Source organism: Abrus precatorius, unplaced genomic scaffold (assembly GCF_003935025.1).
Source record: "Abrus precatorius isolate BTA unplaced genomic scaffold, Abrus_2018 Scaffold11, whole genome shotgun sequence".
In the NCBI taxonomy this organism is placed as follows: Eukaryota; Viridiplantae; Streptophyta; class Magnoliopsida; order Fabales; family Fabaceae; genus Abrus; species Abrus precatorius.
In genome coordinates, this window is record NW_020874303.1 from 3674342 (window position 1) to 3692751 (window position 18410).

Here is an 18410-nt window from a genome sequence, read left to right on the forward strand (position 1 = left end):
AACGTTATATGAAATAATTACTTACTATATCTATATTAATCTCAAAGATTTTAGTATACTAATATTTTTAGTCTTTTATAATATAATTATATTTAATTTTAACATTTTAAGAGTTGTTCTTATTATTATTTAATAACCTTATTATACATTTAACTATGTCTAATGTCAAGTCAATAATCATTTTAAAATAATTATTTAAAAAATCAAAATTAGCAAAACAATTATAAATAAAATACTATCTACACAAAATAAAAATGTATTTTATCCTCCAGCAAAAAAAATAAGCATTTTATCCTTTAATATTCATATTAATTTATCTGAAACATTTTAATATTTTTTGTTACAATTTTAATATTTATTACAATCTATCCGTTACACACAAAAAGTATTAACAATTTATTCTTTAAAATTAATGAATTCTTAAAGTTAATAAATGATTACTATGGGTATTATATGTCTATTTTTAGAAATAAGGTATGAATTTAAATTATGTGTAAGAAAAAAACTATTAGAAAAAATAATACTATCATAGTATAAATATTTATTTTTTATTTTAACAGAATTATTTTCTACAAAAGATAGCAACAATCTTCTTCTAAAAATTCTATCCTTAGAAAAAAAAATAGAAACTTTACTCTTAAATAATCTTTAAATTTATTTTATCTTAATTTTTTTTTAAAACGTGTGGCTTTTAACGAATATATGTTCATTTTTTTAAAAATTAAATTATTTTTATGTTAATTTTTTATTTATGTTAAAGTATTACGTAGTTAAATTAATTGTTTCTTAAAATTTGTATTTAAAATTTTCTTTGTAAAAAATTAATCATTTTGTACTTTTAATTTTATTATTTTTAAATTCACTTTTATATAGTCAAATTAATCTGTAATTTTGTTATCCTCGTGTCTTCTACATCACCCATTGCTAAAAGGACATTATAAAACTAAAGTAGTTTTCTTTAAACTATAGAAGAAAATTTTAATTCAACCAAAAATATCCGCATTACGATAGGATTAGTTCTTTAGCAATTTTTTATTTCATTTTAAAGAATGTTTCATGTGAAAACTCAACAATGATTAAAATAGATTGCTATTTAAAGTAATTTTGCCTTGTAATATTAGTGTTTTGAATCATGAAATTATTACATTTGGAAATTTTTTTATGAATCACTAATAGTTGATTTTGAGCATTAATCTCAAAACTTAATTGTAAATATTCTTAATTAAAAATAAAAATAATATATTAATAAATGTCCTTATAATACTCAATAGCAAATATTTTATGAATCTTATATTTATTATTTATTTAAATTTAAATTTTTTAAACTACAAGTACTTATTCGAATTAGATGAAACAACTATTTAAATTTAAAATCTTATTCCTCTGTTCATTAAAAATATATATTTCACAATATAAATACAAATTAATCCGTGTAATTGCGAGATTATCTAAGGCAAGGAGAATCAGCTTACATACCTACTTATAAGTATAGATGATAAGGACTATAATAATTCAATTATATATATAATTTTAGGGTAATGAAATTTTAGAAATATGAGAAAAGAGAATAGCTTTTGAGAAAATGGGAAAACAAAAAAATTTGTAATTGGGTGTGATGTGCTATGCCATGTTCCAGGGAATGATGGTGTGTATATTGGCCTTTTGGGGTCTCCTTAAAAGAAGCAAATGCTTCTCTCTTCTCTCTCTCTCTGTATGGCTCTATGTTGAAGAACAAAACACACTTCTTCTCCATTTCCTTTGAGAGAGAAAAGTAAGGGACTTTGAGAGATTTTGAGTGCTATTCTGGCTGCACACCACTCTCACTCACCAATCAAACATGTCTATTGGGTATGCCGAGAAGCTTTCCTACATAGAAGATGTGGGCAACGTTGGAATGGCCGAACATTTCGACCCATCTCACGTTTTGAGAGAAAAGGTGGCTCCTTTGTCTCCATTCACCTTCTAGATGCTTCTATGTCTTGTTCTTCTTCTGACTGTTACTCACCCTTGTGCCCTTATTGCCTTAATAGCTTTGATGGATGATATTGATCTCTCAAGTGCCGCTTTATTGCTTGTGGGGTGCTACATGGAGAGGCCCCTAATTGCCATGAAATGAAGCTTTGTGTTGTTTGTTGTTATCTACCACATGATTGATTGATAATGGCTTTAATTTAGTAGTGTTGGGCTGGTTATGCTGAAATTTAGATGGAATTTAGTGGTGTTTGTATGATCAGCATGCCTGATTGTGAATATTTGTGATACTCGATTAGGAGTTTAGGACGACATATACTATAGAATTGATGACCTAGTACAAGGGTTTAGATTAAATGAATAATGCTTTGAAATGTTGATCAGCTACGTTCTTAGGTATTTTTAAGATTGTGTATAACCTCAATGTGGAATTTTTTTTTTATAGACATTGGTTAAGGCTAAAGACAACCAATAATGATGGTGCTCTTGTGCGTGTCTGTGGGACACGGCTTATTGTTTTACATAAAATTGGTGAATGTTCACTAATTTCTTTTCTCAGTACGATTATCATCAGAAAGGGAAGTTTTGTTTTGTTGTTGATAGGATTCAATTTCTCCCTCCCCTATTGAGGTGTGGTTTGGGTTGGCTAGCCTTGGTAGTTTATTTCAACTCCCTAACTTGGGGTTTAATTTCATTAATGCTTTGTCCTTGACATTGCTTTAGCTTGTTTAGGGTTTTCTTTTCTGTTTGTACCATTTCTTATTGTATATAAACAGAAGAACTGTGGCCTGGTAGATGCCAGAGTTGTCTTCCTAAGTTTTGCCATCTTAACAATAAATGAAGCTCTTTTTTTTGGGTGAATTTCACCAGTTCAAATAGTGCCCACTGATTTAGGGTCTAGAGATAGCATGCATATGTTGATTGGCTTTATAATGTGTTGTTTGATCCAAACCTGAATAAATGATACAATGTTAGACAATGGAATGGGTTTTGTACCTTGGAGATAAATTATATCCTGCTAATGATGAATATATGCTGCTACCTGATGTGAGATTGTGGTACAATGTAGAAGTCTGATAGGCTTTAATTTTCTTTTGAAATGCTTTTGACATCAACTTATGTGGATATGGATATATCATATATGTGTACTTTTTTTTATTGATAAGCTGGACTATACTTTTATAGTAGTGCCATTTATTTTCTATTGTTTTATGTAAGCCCATCCCAAGTTTATCAGGATGAAGCTTTTGGTTGTTATTGGAACATGATTTAAGCATATTGGATATGATAGAATCATCAGCTGGACCATTACAATTTGTAGTTTCTTTATTGGGTGGCTTTAGTATTGTAATCATTGAAGTTATCAACCATGCATCTCTTTTTAAGAGTAAGTTAGCAATTTTCAATACACATGCATTGTGACTACTGATTCGTCTTGTTTTGATGGACATGTTCATGTCCTTTGTTGGTTTCCTATGGTATTTATCTAGTTTGTCTACACATATGTGTACAGCACATTGTTTATGCAGATATGCATGCCTTTTTCTTTATATTTATGAATGTTGGAGTCATTTATTCAATATTGTTTTCTCTGTTATGATGTTTGTCCACTATATTTAATAACATCAATCCTTTTTGCTGTTTTTTTCAATCATTTCTTTTGATTTCTACTTACATATGCTATTGTTAAAAGTTTCAATTGTTTCTCTTTTTTTGAATTAGAAATGTAGTATATTACTTTATCACCAAGTAAGAAGTTTCCTTCATTTCAATTTAGATTATAAGGAGTGCAAATGTATGTTATAAAAGGGAATCATTACCAACCTTTGACCAGAACTAATGCTTCATTTTTCATATGCTTACATAATTTCTCTTTCTTGGCAGATAGATCAACTCGCTATCATGATAAAAAAGGTATTGATTTGCAGCTACTTATAAGTGTTGATGTTGGGGAGTTTCCTTTCTCTGTTTTATGTTTTTATATAATTGTCCTTTTTTAACTTGATTTCTATTTCTCCTTGCAGAGCAAGCATCTAGTGGTGTTTACAGGCGCAGGAATATCAACTTCTTGTGGTATACCTGATTTCCGAGGTCCCAAGGGAATTTGGACGCTTCAGGTGATAACCTTGAAGCTTGGGAATGCCTATACTATAATTGAAATTAAACTTCCTTTTGGAGATTATACAATTGTGAATGTATGCTTGACTATTTCAGCAGTGTCTATCAGATTTAGGTAGTAAGAATAGTGTCATTAATTTCTAGTTACAATACTATGAATTTCTTGCTTTAGGTCTTAAATTTAGGATTATGCATTCTCATACTAACAGTAACAGTAGAGAAGTTGCTTTACCAGTTTGTAGTATACATGTTTTCTGAAGGGATGTGAAAAGAAGAATATAGTGCATCTGTTATAGAATTTGTTACTTTTGTTTAATACATTGACCATAATACATTCTAACAATTTCTGGTTGATTTGCTGAAGTATTTCCTATAAACCAAATATAACAATTTCTGGTTGATTTGCTTCAAATAGAATTTGTTGCCAACTTTTTATAAATTGATATAGATGTGCAAGAATGTATCTTATAAACCAAGATCGGAACTTCTTTCCTATTAAATTTTGATGGGATATGAACTATTTTAACTTCTTCAATGCAGTTAGTTTAAGTATTTATTGTTCTAGTTGTGCTTGATTTATCCTCTTTACAATTTACATGAATTTGTTGGCAACCCTACCGAGTAACCACAAGGAAAACATATCTCCTGTGGTATCTTTAATGATTTTGTTTCAACACAAAGAAGGAAGGTTGTATGTTTTAATAAGATTTTTCTTCCAATCCTACTATTATTTGTTAGTACTTATTCTTTCAGAATCTTCTATTTTTCTTATGGTTTATGAACTTCACATGGAGCTCTTCTCATCCTGTGATCTGTATTGTTACAGCGAGAAGGGAAAGCCTTGCCTGAAGCATCTCTGCCATTTCATCGTGCAGTGCCAAGCTTGACTCACATGGCTCTGGTTGAATTAGAAAAGGCTGGTATTTTGAAGTTCGTTATCAGTCAGGTAGAGTCATTGTGTTTTTATTTTGTGTATATACTCAATTAATATTTTATTAGTAAAAGTTTTACAATATATATATATATATCCTTACTAATGTCAATTTTATTGCACTATTTATTTAATAAGTTTAAATACTATTACTATTGTGTCTTAAGACTCAAAAATAATAAAAACATAATATAATTTATAAATATGACTATAATATAGACCCTGTGAGTTGTACATGTATTTTTTAATATAAATTTATTAGTCTTGTATATATTAATTAAATTTAATAAAAATAGGTTTAAGAAAAATTAAAGTGTATATTTTTTTTAATTTTGTCTTATTTAATTATTAGTATTCTAATAATGCGTATGTGTACTCCTATGTTCCAAAAATTATTTTTAAAATATAAATTTTTTCAAATAGCAACTACAAGTGTAATGATAAAAAAATAAGAAAAAAAATATAAATATGGATTTTTTAATTTATTTATTAATTATATGAATAAAATATATAAAAATTATATAAATAGTATAATATATAGATAAAAATTATTTTTAATATTTTAAAAATAAAATAATAATATTTACAATATAAGAAGTAAATCAATTAATTAACATATGAGAAATAGCAAATGAATGGTGTAGTACATAGCATTTTAGATCCTGTACATATTATTGTAACACAACAAAATAAATTATTAAAAAATTAGCAGATGCATAACATTGCACACAAAAAAATGAAAAATTAAGAAAATAATAAAAGTCACTCTTTGTAAGCTTCCTTTTTAATGTATAATATAGATTATAATAATTAGTCTTAAAATTGAAAAACCCATATGTAAAGATATAAAAAATAATAATGTCCATCAAAATTTCAATGACATAAACCATACAAAAAAAAAAAAAAAGAGACAAAAAAACAGATACCCAGCCTTGCAAGAACGGTGAAAGTAAGAAACTTTTTCATTGTGTTTTAACCAAAAAAAAAAAATATGGGAGAAAAGGAAGGAAGAACAAATGTGAAGAAGAAATAAGAGAAAGAAAAAGCAAATAATTACCTATGGCAAGCAACACCTGAGCGAGAAAAACAGAAAAGCATGTTGTTGATTGAGAAAGACGAAGTGTGAAGTGAAACGTGAGTTGGTGAATATTACATGGTCTAATTAAAATTAGATGATATTTACAATGATGCCATTGCATTTTCATTCTTCTCATTTTGAAGTATTTCAATTATCAAAGAAAAAATTTGAAAAGAAGTTTTTTTTTTTTTTTTTTAATTTTCAAATTTGGGTTGAATTTTGAAAATGTTTTCAAGAAAAATATTTTCTAAAATCCAACCAAACATATTTTCGCTTCTATTTTCTGTTTTCATTGAAAATGAAAGCAGAACATGAGCAAACCAAATAGGACCTTAGCTTCTTGAACTAATTTGGTGAAAATAATACCATAATAATTTGATGGACTGTTGTTATAACAAGCTTTTCACTTGTTCCTTTGCAGTTAAAATTCAATAATATTTCCATTTCGTTTTCATCAAGATGTTGTTGAAGAATTAAGAAAAACACACACACAAATATGTATATAATATTTTCATAACTTTTTATTTTCTTATGATAGAATGTTGATGGTCTCCATCTTCGGTCTGGAATACCAAGGGAGAAACTAGCTGAATTGCATGGGAATTCCTTCATGGAAATTTGTCCTTCTTGTGGAACTGAGTACGATCTGATTTCTCTTTACATCCAAGTTTTGCTTTTGCATGAGCTTTATTAGTACTAGTAGGGGGTTAATTACTCCAGTCTATTCAATTAAATATCTTCTCATGAAGCTTTGGGTATTTATAATGCTGAGCTAGCATGTATCAGCAAAACAAGCACAATGCCTGTTTTTTATCAATAGAAATTTCACCTGTAGTTTCTTTTTTTTCTTAATCATTTCTAATATTATCTTTGTAGGTTCCACTACAGACTTGGCCTGATTTGTCTAGTTGCATTAAGTCAATCATGTAGTGGTGTTGGTTCATGCCTGTTTTTATTTCTATTATATCTTCCTTTCTTCAAAATTTAGTTTTGTTCTCTAGAACTTATATCTCATCAAGAATATCCATGTGGCTCTTGTTATAAGCCACCTTTTGGGTGACCTTACATAATTATAACTTTTTCTTTAGGTCTGAATTTGTTATGTTTATATATTTGTATCTAAAATGTTGTCGTTCTTCCAAACCTTGTGTCTTTGAATGAATTGTAATCTAATTGTATGATTGAAACCTATTTAAGGTACTTTCGTGATTTTGAGGTAGAAACTATTGGTTTAAAGGAGACATCACGGCGCTGTGTTGATGTAAAATGTGGGACAAGGCTTAAGGATACTGTCCTTGATTGGGAGGTACTACATTGTTTATTTTCTTAATGGGAATTTGGTTGAGGTTCAACAATTATTTTTCATTTTAATGGTAATTTGTTGTTTACTTAGGATTGAAATAGAACTGCAAACCAATCCCATTGTTACGAGTTATACTGCAATCAAGTTTGATGAATTGCTTTTCTTTTTTATGGGTATTTAGGGTACGTTTGGGTAAATAATACACTTGTTAAATAAGCTCTTATCTAATGAGAGCTCATGCATTAGCATTATGAAGTTGAATCATTTTGAAATCAGTTGAATAGAGCTTATAGGAAGGTTATGAGTAACTTTCATAAGCTCTTCTAAGTGCATCTTTATTATATTTAATAATGGAGACACCAAAAGCTGAAATTCTGTGGACTTGTTTGAGGTTCTTTAATTTCCTGCAAGTCTGTAAGGAATGTTAGTCTTTCACTAATGGGTCTCAATTGTACACTAATGCATGATGACAGAAGTATAAATTTATAGACAAAAGAACACATGAAATAAGTTACATGGACACTGAAAAATAGAAAAGATTTTATGTGGGGAGCTAGTTGAAGTTGTATATTAAGCCTGATTGTCCTTAGCCAAGCTAACCATTAAGCAACACTTGATTTCAGTTGTTGTGAAAACTGTTGTGTCTAGGGTTTTGATTAAGGACATGTAGATAAACATTTGTGTTTGTTTTGTATCTGCATATCCATGTTTCTCCCTAAACAAGTCTATGTCCTTGTATGTACAGGATGCATTGCCTCCAAAGGAGATGAATCCTGCTGAGAAGCACTGCAAACAGGCAGATATTGTGTTATGTTTGGGGACGAGGTAATAACATGATTTGTAGTCATCAATGCAGCATTTTTTTTGTTTTTCTTTCACTTTTTCCTCTAATTTTTTCAATACTTTGCTATCTTGTGTCTGTTTCTCTCTCCTCCACCTTTTTGTCCACACTTTTAGAGTTTAGTTTTTATTATTAAATGGGTAAAAGTTGAAAAAGTTTTTCTTTCTAAGCAGATCTGATAAGCATTGGCATAAATTTTGTGGCAAAAGCTTTACTACTCTAGTGATTCTTAAGTGTTCTGAGAAGCAAACTTCTTGCATTAGAATGATAAGTGAAAGTGATCCACATCTTTTGCTTAGTCTCTTCCAAAATGAGTAGTTTCTGAGCTTGAACCCTCGTTAACATAGTCTTATATAGAATACCAGCAATTGTGGTTGACATACATTTAACGAATTTAAAAGATGATTCTACAAGAATATTTCATGTCTTTGAATGGAATATCAATATGAGCAATGCATGATCATATTTCCATATCTTTCAAAAATGTTTATCTTTGGTATATGTTTCATTTGATACATTGTTGCTAAAATCTCTAAATGCAGTTTACAAATAACTCCAGCATGCAACTTGCCTCTGAAAGCACTTCGTGGTGGGGGTAAAGTTGTCATTGTAAATCTCCAGGTATGTTACCCTTCTTTTAGCCAGCTCTAGATGTTTATCAATGGTAGACCCAATTTCCTAACTTCTAAAATGAAGGTTCTTTTTTTTTTTTTTTTGTTTTAAGAGGTTTAAACCTCATATTTTCTACTTGTTTTTTATTTTGCTGATGAGATTTTAATAGTTAAAGAAATGCTAATTTGCTGCTTTTGCTTTGAGGGAACAACAATGCTATTTAGGCTCCACTGATTAGATTTTTAAAAATTGAAATTTTATGGGTAGAACATGTAAGTTCTATAGTATTTGGTTCATTCTTACTATGCAGTCAATAATATTTGGTCTAATATAATTTACTTTATTTCAAATTCGATCCTTATGATTGTCTCTATTTGTCACTTTGACCACACTTCCTGCTAGTATTATGTAGCAAAGTCTTGGGCTTGGCTGTTCTGACCAGCTTATGCATGTAAATAATCAAGAGTGCCCTAAATTAATAGTCTGACCAATCTGAAATCAATTATGGGGTCAACATATGCCATAGTTACAAAAGAATATATTAAAATTGTAGGATGTCTATGATTGCTAGGTCGATGCTGATATCAAAGTTAACTATGTAATTATGTTATGAATGAACACCCTCCTTGAACATGCTGGCTGGCTCATAATTTTTAAGTTTCTGAGTTTTTTTATCATATTTATATGACTGTTCATTATTGTAATCATCTAAACTATAAAATGTTTGTACTGTACAGAAAACTCCAAAGGACAAGAAAGCCAGTTTAGTCATACATGGATTTGTAGATAAGGTATTTGATCTGAGACATTGATTATTGAAGATATTTTCTTTTCCATTTTTTTTGGGTTTTCAGAGTTTCTTGTATTAAAGTTGACATTGTTATTAAAGTTGTGAAAAAAGCACTGACAAAACCAATGGGTAGAGTAGAGATAAGGACAGCATGTGTTATAGTTTTCTGTATTAACAAACACTCAAACTACAGTCTACAAATCAATTCATCCAGGGTTCAAGTTCAAGGAAGTTTTATGTTATAAAGTTAAAAACACCCAGAGAGACATAGCAACTGTTTAGCCTTTGTTAAACTTCTATTAATGTAATTTATAAACTTTTTATCATAATAGTACAGAATTTATTATCTAGTATGAATTTGCTAATTAGGTAAACATAGTCACGTAGGTGAGCATATTACTAGCATTTCGTGAGAATAACATTAACACAATCCTGGAGCACTTTTTTCTTAAAAAGAAATAAATAAACAATCATTCAGCTCTGTTTTCACCATGTTGCTGAATTCCTTGGTGGTCTTAATACATGACTTGTCATATCATTGATCTTTATCATCTATTTTCTTAACAGATTTCTTGTTTTTTTCTATCCAAAGATTTTACAAGTGACTTGGTTTTTTCACCTGTCATGAGGAATAAATACAGATATGCATTTATGAATTTTAATATGCATAAATTCAAACTGGAACAGGTAATTGCAGGTGTCATGGACCAGCTTAATCTTCAGATTCCTCCATTTATCAGGATTGATCTTTTCCAGATTATTCTGGTGCAAGCTTTGAGCAACGGTAATCAATGTTGAATTGTACTTTAAGCTACATCTCAGCATGTTCTTGTGTTCAAATGGATTCAATATCATAGTACACACGCCCAAACATTCTCGTGTTAGATACATGAGTGAACAAAATGGAACTTATGATCTGGTTCTTCAATGGACATTGTGCTAATAAGCTGTAAAAATAAGCTATTCATGGATCCACCTAGTTAACTCTTCATAAGTTTCAATTGTTTCATGTTATGACATGAAAATAATTGTTTATGCAGTTTTCTAGCTTTAGAATAAGTTTCTATGTTTTTCTGATTGACCATTAGCAATTTCCAAAGTAACTGGACTGGACAAAGCTTCTTTCTGACATAATAGAATCATTGTCTGCTTATTCCTAATATCTTCTACTGACTCATTTAATCCTGTCTTTGAAAATTGGTTCCCTTATTAGTAATCTCATAATTCTTGGTTGAACGCTGCACTCACATTACGCAGCCAAATACCAAGACAGTGGATTGGTTTAAATATCTTATATAGATTAACTTGCATCACAGATAAAAGATATGTGAACTGGACTCTCCAGGTTGCAAGTGCTCATGGACAAAGAGCTGCATTGCCTTTCATCAAGTCTGTTGAGGTGAATTCATATGTTCAATCTCTTTCTGCTCGCATTCTGGCTAGCATATCTTCATTCCCTTAAGCAATCTCATGTTTTCATAGAAAAAAAAAATCAAGGGAAGGCTAGAAATTGACTAGTATATCTGTCCTGCTGCAGGTCTCCTTCTTAGACAGGGAAGATTACAAAGCAGCCAGTCTGGATAAGCAACCATTTCGGCTTAAAAGGTTTTCACACACTGCCATTGATCAAATTTTTACTCAGTTTATTGGTCCTTACGTACTAGATGAGATTAAACTGAATTCGGAAGAATTGTGAAAATCTAGGTGAAGTCTTGGAATTTTGGAACAGAACTCTTCATTTCTTTGTGCTGCTTAATTTTAAATTCTCACAACTGATATCATGGCCTGCATCTTTTAGTTACATTTAGTTGATTGATGTATCAGGAGAACAGCGTATAACAAGGCATTTGAAATGGTTCTGAAACTCAACTTTAGTGATGGCTGTGGTTGCTCGTCCCACGAAATTGATGTCCCAGTTGATTTTAAGGTAACGTGTTTGCTTGATTTTTACCTATCTTCTCATACGATGCTACAGTTTCCATAATAGGTGAACGAAAAGTAACTATGCTTGTTGGGAAACACTATTTAGTATTTAAAAATCTCACTCTTCAGGAGTTTAGGAGGGATGTAGAATCAGTATTGTCATTGTTTCTTCTATATCTAATGCTATTTTATTCTCTTATCCAAAAATGAAGGTTTTGCATTATGCATTAAATTTGTCTAGGGCCAATTGTTGTAAAGCTAATAATATCTTACCTGAAAAATTATGATTTCAGGTTTCAACTGATTGCTTTGACTTTGATAAGGACTTCATATTCCAAAAGCTGAGAGACAAGGCAATTCTTGAATCAAAATGTGGTCAGAATGCTGTTATCGAGAGAAAGACCATCTTGACACCTAGAAGTGATGTCACTACCTATGCCATTGTCACCAATGCTATTCAATACAGCAAAACATGTAAATCAGTCCCTGATTCTCTCAGTAATGGTGATCTTAAGAAAAGAAAATCAAGCGTGACCGGTACAGGATCGTCTAGGAAGCGTTCAAAAGGGTCCTCCAAATGTAAATCTAAATCAGAGAATTTTAGGGGTTAGGACTTAGATGTAGGTTTTGTATGTATGATATCAAGCATTAGGATTGACAGGAATGAGAAAATGTAGAGACTGAGTGAATTTTGTTAGATGTTACACTCAGTCCCCTTTAAATGGTATCCATGATACTAAAAGGCTTTATGATACCATAATTACTAATATAGTGGCTATTCTTGGTGTGACTTTGGAATGTTTATTTTATAAAAATTTCAGACAAATTGATATGAACTAGAGGTGTAAAAGGAAATTTATGTTGAGCATATGCAGAGCTCAACTGGTGTAAAGGAAATGTATGTTTTATCCCTTAATTAACTCCTAAAGATTTTATTTTTATCTTTAATCTTTTCCAAACTTGGCTAATGGATCTTATTAGGTGTTATGCGATGCAAATAGAAATTGCTGATTGTTGATAGTGAAATTTGTCCATGTTTTTGTTTTTTATAATTAGTCAAGTCAGATTTTGTGCTTAATGATGAGATCATCATGCTTGAGCTTATACATTTTTTTTATCGGATGTCCTGATGAGAGTTCTGCTTTAATTATTATTATTCATGTGCAAAGTTATATACAATACTATATTAATCCTTTTAAAATTTTGATTACCAAATTAGTTTTTAAAATTTTTGTCCCTATTTTTGTCTTTTAAAATTTTTATCATCAAAATTAAATTCTAATTTTTTTCATTACTTTAAAGAATTAATTTTATAAGAAATAAAAATTTTAAGAGTAATTAATGACAAAATTATTAAAAGATTAAAGTAATGATAAAATGAATTTTTAAAGGGTTAATTTAACGATAATAATTTTCTTAAAAAGTAATGTAATGATAAATAATTTTAGAAAATCAAGTTAATTTGAGATAAATGTTTTACGAAAGGAAAAATCAATTGAGAAGCCAAAGATATGGCCTTTAACAAGTTTAGTGCTTGAGAAGGGAAAAAAAATTCAATGATAGATAACTTGAGATACAAGTTTAGAAGGAGCAAAATAACATAGATCACGACTCACAAGTCTCAATTCATCCTTAAATTCTAGTAAAAAGTCTCACTTCCAAACCAAAACTCAAACAACATCCATCAAATCAAACCAACCACATCTAAACATCTAAAGAGTCTAAACAATCAAAATAACAACAAAACAAACAAGCCATTAGTATCTTTAATTACTCAACCACAACTCACACAAATCCACACCCCCCAAAAACAAAGTCCCAAACAGATACCTTCCCAAACCTCAAAAAAGAAAAAGAAAAAGAAAAGAAGTCACAAAAGAAACTAAAAACAGAAATGCTTAGCTATTGCTCCACAGTGACACCCCAAATCCCGACTTCAGTGACCTCACCAAATCCACAAACCCATCTCATCAAAAACTTCAACACCCCATCTGAACTCAAACAAGCACACGCCTTCCTTATCAAAACCAATGCCCCTCTCTCCACTCTCCCTCTCACGCGCGTGGCCATCGTTTGCGCCCTCACTCCCAGTTTCCCCTATGCCCACAAAATCCTTCACCTCTCACACGTCCCAGAAATCGTTCCATGGAACTCATGTCTCAAAATATTCGCAGAACGCGCGTCCCCACTCGACGCCATTACGCTCTTCATTCGTTTGCGCCAAATGGGTACCCTCCCAAACCCCTTCACTTGTTCCTTCGTTCTCAAGGCATGTACCACTTTATTCGATGTTTCCACCGGTAGAATAGTTCATGGGTATGTGGAGAAACTTGGGTTTCAGAAAAATTTGATTTTGCAAAACATGGTTTTTCATTTGTACGCAATTTGTGGCGAAATGAGGAATGCGGAGCTACTGTTTGATAAAATGCCGCAGCGAGATGTTGTCACTTGGAACATAATGATGGGTCAGTTGATAAAAAGGGGTGATGTTGGTGGTGCTTATGGTTTGTTTTCGTTGATGCCAGAGAGGAATGTGAGGTCTTGGACTTCAATGATTTCTGGGTTTGTTCAATGTGGAAAGGCTAAGGAAGCTGTTGAATTGTTCTTGGAGATGGAGAGGGAAGGTTTGAAGCCTAATGAATTTACTGTAGCAGCTGTTCTTGCTGCTTGTGCTGATTTGGGGGACTTGGATTTTGGAAAAAGTGTTCATCGGTTGGTGGATCGAGATGGGTTTGGAGGGGATGTCCTTGTTTGTAACACTTTGATTGATATGTATGTGAAGTGTGGATGCTTGGAGGAGGGTTTTAGAGTTTTTGATGCCATGCCAGAACGAACAGTTGTATCGTGGTCGAGCTTGATCATGGGATTTGCAATGCATGGACATGGAGAGAAGGCTTTGGAATTATTTGGTGAGATGATTGGATCGGGTGTGAGGCCTACTCATGTGACTTTCATTGGGATCTTGCATGCTTGTAGTCACATGGGATGGGTTGAAAAGGGTCATGAGTTTTTCACAATCATGAGTAGAGACTATGGAATAGTGCCTATTATTGAGCATTATGGTTGTTTGGTTGATATGTTGAGTCGTGCAGGGTTCTTGAAAGAGGCTCATGAGGTTATTATAAACATGCCTATGTCACCTAATGGTGTTATTTGGGGTGCACTGCTTGGTGGATGCAGACTTCATAAGAACACTGAATTGGCAGAGGAAGCTATGAAGCATATTTCCGAATTGGATCCACTTAATGATGGGTACTATGTGGTTCTTTCAAATGTTTATGCAGAAGCTGGAAAATGGGAAGAAGTGACAAGAATAAGGAAGTTAATGAAACATAGAGGGGTGAAGAAAACACCTGGATGCAGTTCAATCACAATAGATGGAGTGGTTCATGAGTTTGTAGCTGGGGATGAGACTCATCCTCAAGCTGAGGTGATATTTGAGATGTGGGAAAAACTTCTTGTGAAGATAAAGGCAAAAGGGTATGTGCCAAATACTTCAGTTGTTCTTCTTGATGTTGAAGATCAAGAGAAGGAGAAGTTCCTTTTTCGCCACAGTGAAAAATTAGCCCTTGTATATGGCTTAATGAACACTAAACCTGGAATGCCAATAAGGATAATAAAGAACCTTAGAGTATGTGAGGATTGTCATGCTGCTTTTAAACTGCTTTCAGCCATTGAAAATCGAGAAATTGTGGTGCGCGATAGGAATAGGTTTCATTGTTTTAAAGATGGTACTTGTACTTGCAAGGATTATTGGTAGCAAACCAAAATGAGTTTGTTATATATAGATGTCATTAATTGATATTCAACTATGCAGAAGAACAAAAAAAAATTCTCACAGAATGTTCACATTGTACCTTTAATTGACATGTTAAAAAGATGAGTTGTATAAATTCATCAAATTGAGATATCAATTTCATTCATGTGGAAGTTGAGTTGTATGGTCATGATTCCTAAATTTGAATAAATTTGATAAAATAAAATATAAATCAATTTAAATTGAATCGGATTTGTAATTAAATCAAATCAATTATACATCTAATTCCTAGTGCATGTTAATAGTAATGCACTCATAACGTAAAAATATCATTATTGATGGCTTCTAATACACATTCTGAAATGCTAAAGTAGTAACGCACCCATAATTAAATCAAACATTCAATACCATCAGCCTCTAATATAAAATTTTCATAATTGATGGCTTCTGCAACACATTCTGCAATGCTAAAATAACGAGTTCAACCATCACGTATTAATTATACATTCTGATATTTGGGTTGACAAGTTTTGAAGCTTACAAAAAATGGTCTAATATAAAAACAGTAAAAAAATGACGTTATTAAAATAAGAAAAAACAAACAAAAAAAAATAAATTATTCAAACTATCAAGTTAGTTTGCAAAAGTCCATAGCTCTCATAGGGCAGCTTGACCAGTAAAAATACAAACTCATTTTTATTTTAGATTAAATAAATTTGATCCGTTTGAGTCTGCTACCCATATTAAATCTAATCGTCCATTTTAACAGCTCTAATTATAAGTTGGATTAAGTATTTTCATACAATAAATGTAATTGTTTTGATAAGATTAATGTAACAATAGTAACAAAGTAATGTCAACATGCTCTATATTTTTGTGTTTATATATATAAAAAAAAATAAAATCAGACCTTCTCACCAAATATTCACATTTATTGTGGTCTTTTAGAACTACGGAAATGATCAAAACTTTGTCCAATTAATCACTTGTATAGTTGATAACTATTTCTGTGGGATTGATACAACTCATGTTTGAAATGATGGTATAAACATTAACAATTTGCTAATTAAACTTGCGGCTTTTGTTTAAAAGGAAAAGAAAAATTATAGCACCTTGAAAACAGATGGTGGTGGTATATATATATATATATATATATATATATATATATATGTGTTCATTGCTATCTTATCAATCGTTATAGTTATTGCATCTGACTTGTGTTTTACAATCATGTTACCTCATTCTTCTACAATATTAAAATCACTTTTATTACTTCGACTTCATCTTTTATTATAACCTTAAGACTCAGTTGAAAGCTTATCAAAATGTGTTGTATGTTTGTCAAAATTCAAATTAAATGAAAACAAGTTCAGAAAACATGAATAAGGGATAAGAAGAAGAAGAAAAAAGAAAAAAAAGTTATAAAGAAGTGCACAAAAAAAAAGTTGTGAGAGAAATAAAATGAAGAATAAATTTACAACGAAGTTAACGTTCTTGACAAAAAAAAAATTATTTATTTAAAATACTTTTAAAATAAAAATTAATTTAACTTATTAAATATTTATCTAGAAATCGGATACGATGTTAATTATTTACCATTTCTTATAAATAATTAATGAAAATATGTAAATTTATAAGTCAGATTATTATAATTAATGTTTTCAATATATGATATCTAATAATGATAAAATATTAGAAAAGGAAAAAAATAAAATAAAATGCTTGCAAGTGTTTTTTACTTTAGCAATATAAAAGTTAACCAATTTGGAGCAAAAATAAATTGAGGATTAGGCGTAATCAAGGTTACATTAATCACCAAAACTCTCAGGTGACTCTTAATCCAACCAAATGCTGTATATCTCTCATTGCTATATTTATATAGCACCTCGATTATACCCTTCTCCTCCTCCTATAAATTCACTAGTTGGACTTTGATAGTTCCCATTCAAGTGTCAGATTCAAGAATTCAATCTCAAATTGAGTTATTTTTATAGTCTGTTAGGGATAAAAAGAAGAGGTCGCTGTGTTTTCAAACAAAGGCTATGGAGCATGGAGATTCCTTCTTTCACTATGACCAACATGAAAACTCAATTTCAGGTAAGCACTCAACAAAAGAAGAAAAAAACCCTCCGGTGTACACTTAGAGATTGGATTTTCTTTTATATAAACATATCCATAGACTTATAATGAGTAGCGTTTAAATATACCTAAATTTTCAATGTTTCTAATTATAATTAACGTATTAAATCTACATTTGCAAGCCTTTTAAGGTGAATACAAACACACTGAACACTTATAATTAATGTGTGTTTAGATTTGTATTAATTTTGCTTGAAAGTGAACCAAATCAACACACCATAGAGGAGCTTTTGCATGAAGAACAGGCATATGAAGACAACCACAAGAAAAATCATAATAGTATAATTCTAAAAAAATTTATAATTAATCTGAATTTTTTATTTAACTTACATTTAACAAGTTATAATTTATTACTTTACTGATCGTTAGAGGTAAATTAAATGAATTTTTTTTTTAAATTTACATTAATGTAAGAAGATCTTTTCTCATGTTTGATTATATGTTTATTTATCATATGTACTTTTAATGTAAACAATTTTTTTAATCCAATTACATACTATAAGAATTATATATTGGAAGGTTTTATTAAAGAGTATATAATTCAATATATTGATACCACTGCTAAATGCTAAATGTTATAATTAAGTTCTTATAATGTGAAAGTTAGAAAGTAATTAATCCTCCCTTATTCAACCTCTACTTAGAATTAATCTAAAAGTTTTATTGATGTGGATTGGTAGTTAAAGATAATAAATTATTTATAAATTTTTAAAAAGATGTTTGGTTGAACAAAAAAGAGTTATTTTTAAGAGAAAAAAAAGTAAAATTTATCTTTCCTTCTAATTTTTTCTTTAATACAATTTTTTTTAAAAAAAATTCCTCTCATTTTCTTTCCATGAAAATAAACAAAGGTAAAATTTTTACAATAATTTTTTAGTATAAAAGTGTTAGTGATGCACATAAAAATTATTATTATTATTATTATATATATATATATATATATGTAT

At 30.3% G+C, this 18410-nt stretch overlaps 2 protein-coding genes across 2 annotated transcripts; both read left to right on the forward strand.

Moving 5' to 3' along the window:
* The first annotated feature begins 1719 nt into the window (after positions 1 to 1719).
* On the forward strand, positions 1720 to 13476 carry LOC113854760 (NAD-dependent protein deacetylase SRT1). Its single transcript, XM_027485962.1, has 15 exons — positions 1720 to 1936; positions 3856 to 3885; positions 3996 to 4088; positions 4916 to 5035; positions 6637 to 6737; positions 7296 to 7404; positions 8147 to 8226; positions 8785 to 8863; positions 9592 to 9645; positions 10332 to 10428; positions 10961 to 11043; positions 11182 to 11249; positions 11469 to 11571; positions 11861 to 12135; positions 13418 to 13476. Exons 1-15 carry the CDS (start codon positions 1838 to 1840, stop codon positions 13467 to 13469), a joined length of 1443 nt encoding a protein of 480 aa, XP_027341763.1. The 5' UTR covers positions 1720 to 1837; the 3' UTR covers positions 13470 to 13476.
* LOC113854758 (pentatricopeptide repeat-containing protein At3g62890-like) lies at positions 13408 to 15359 on the forward strand. The gene has a single exon (XM_027485961.1). The coding sequence runs from the start codon at positions 13462 to 13464 to the stop codon at positions 15325 to 15327; it is 1866 nt and encodes a 621-aa protein (XP_027341762.1). The 5' UTR covers positions 13408 to 13461; the 3' UTR covers positions 15328 to 15359.
* The last annotated feature ends 3051 nt before the right edge of the window (positions 15360 to 18410 follow it).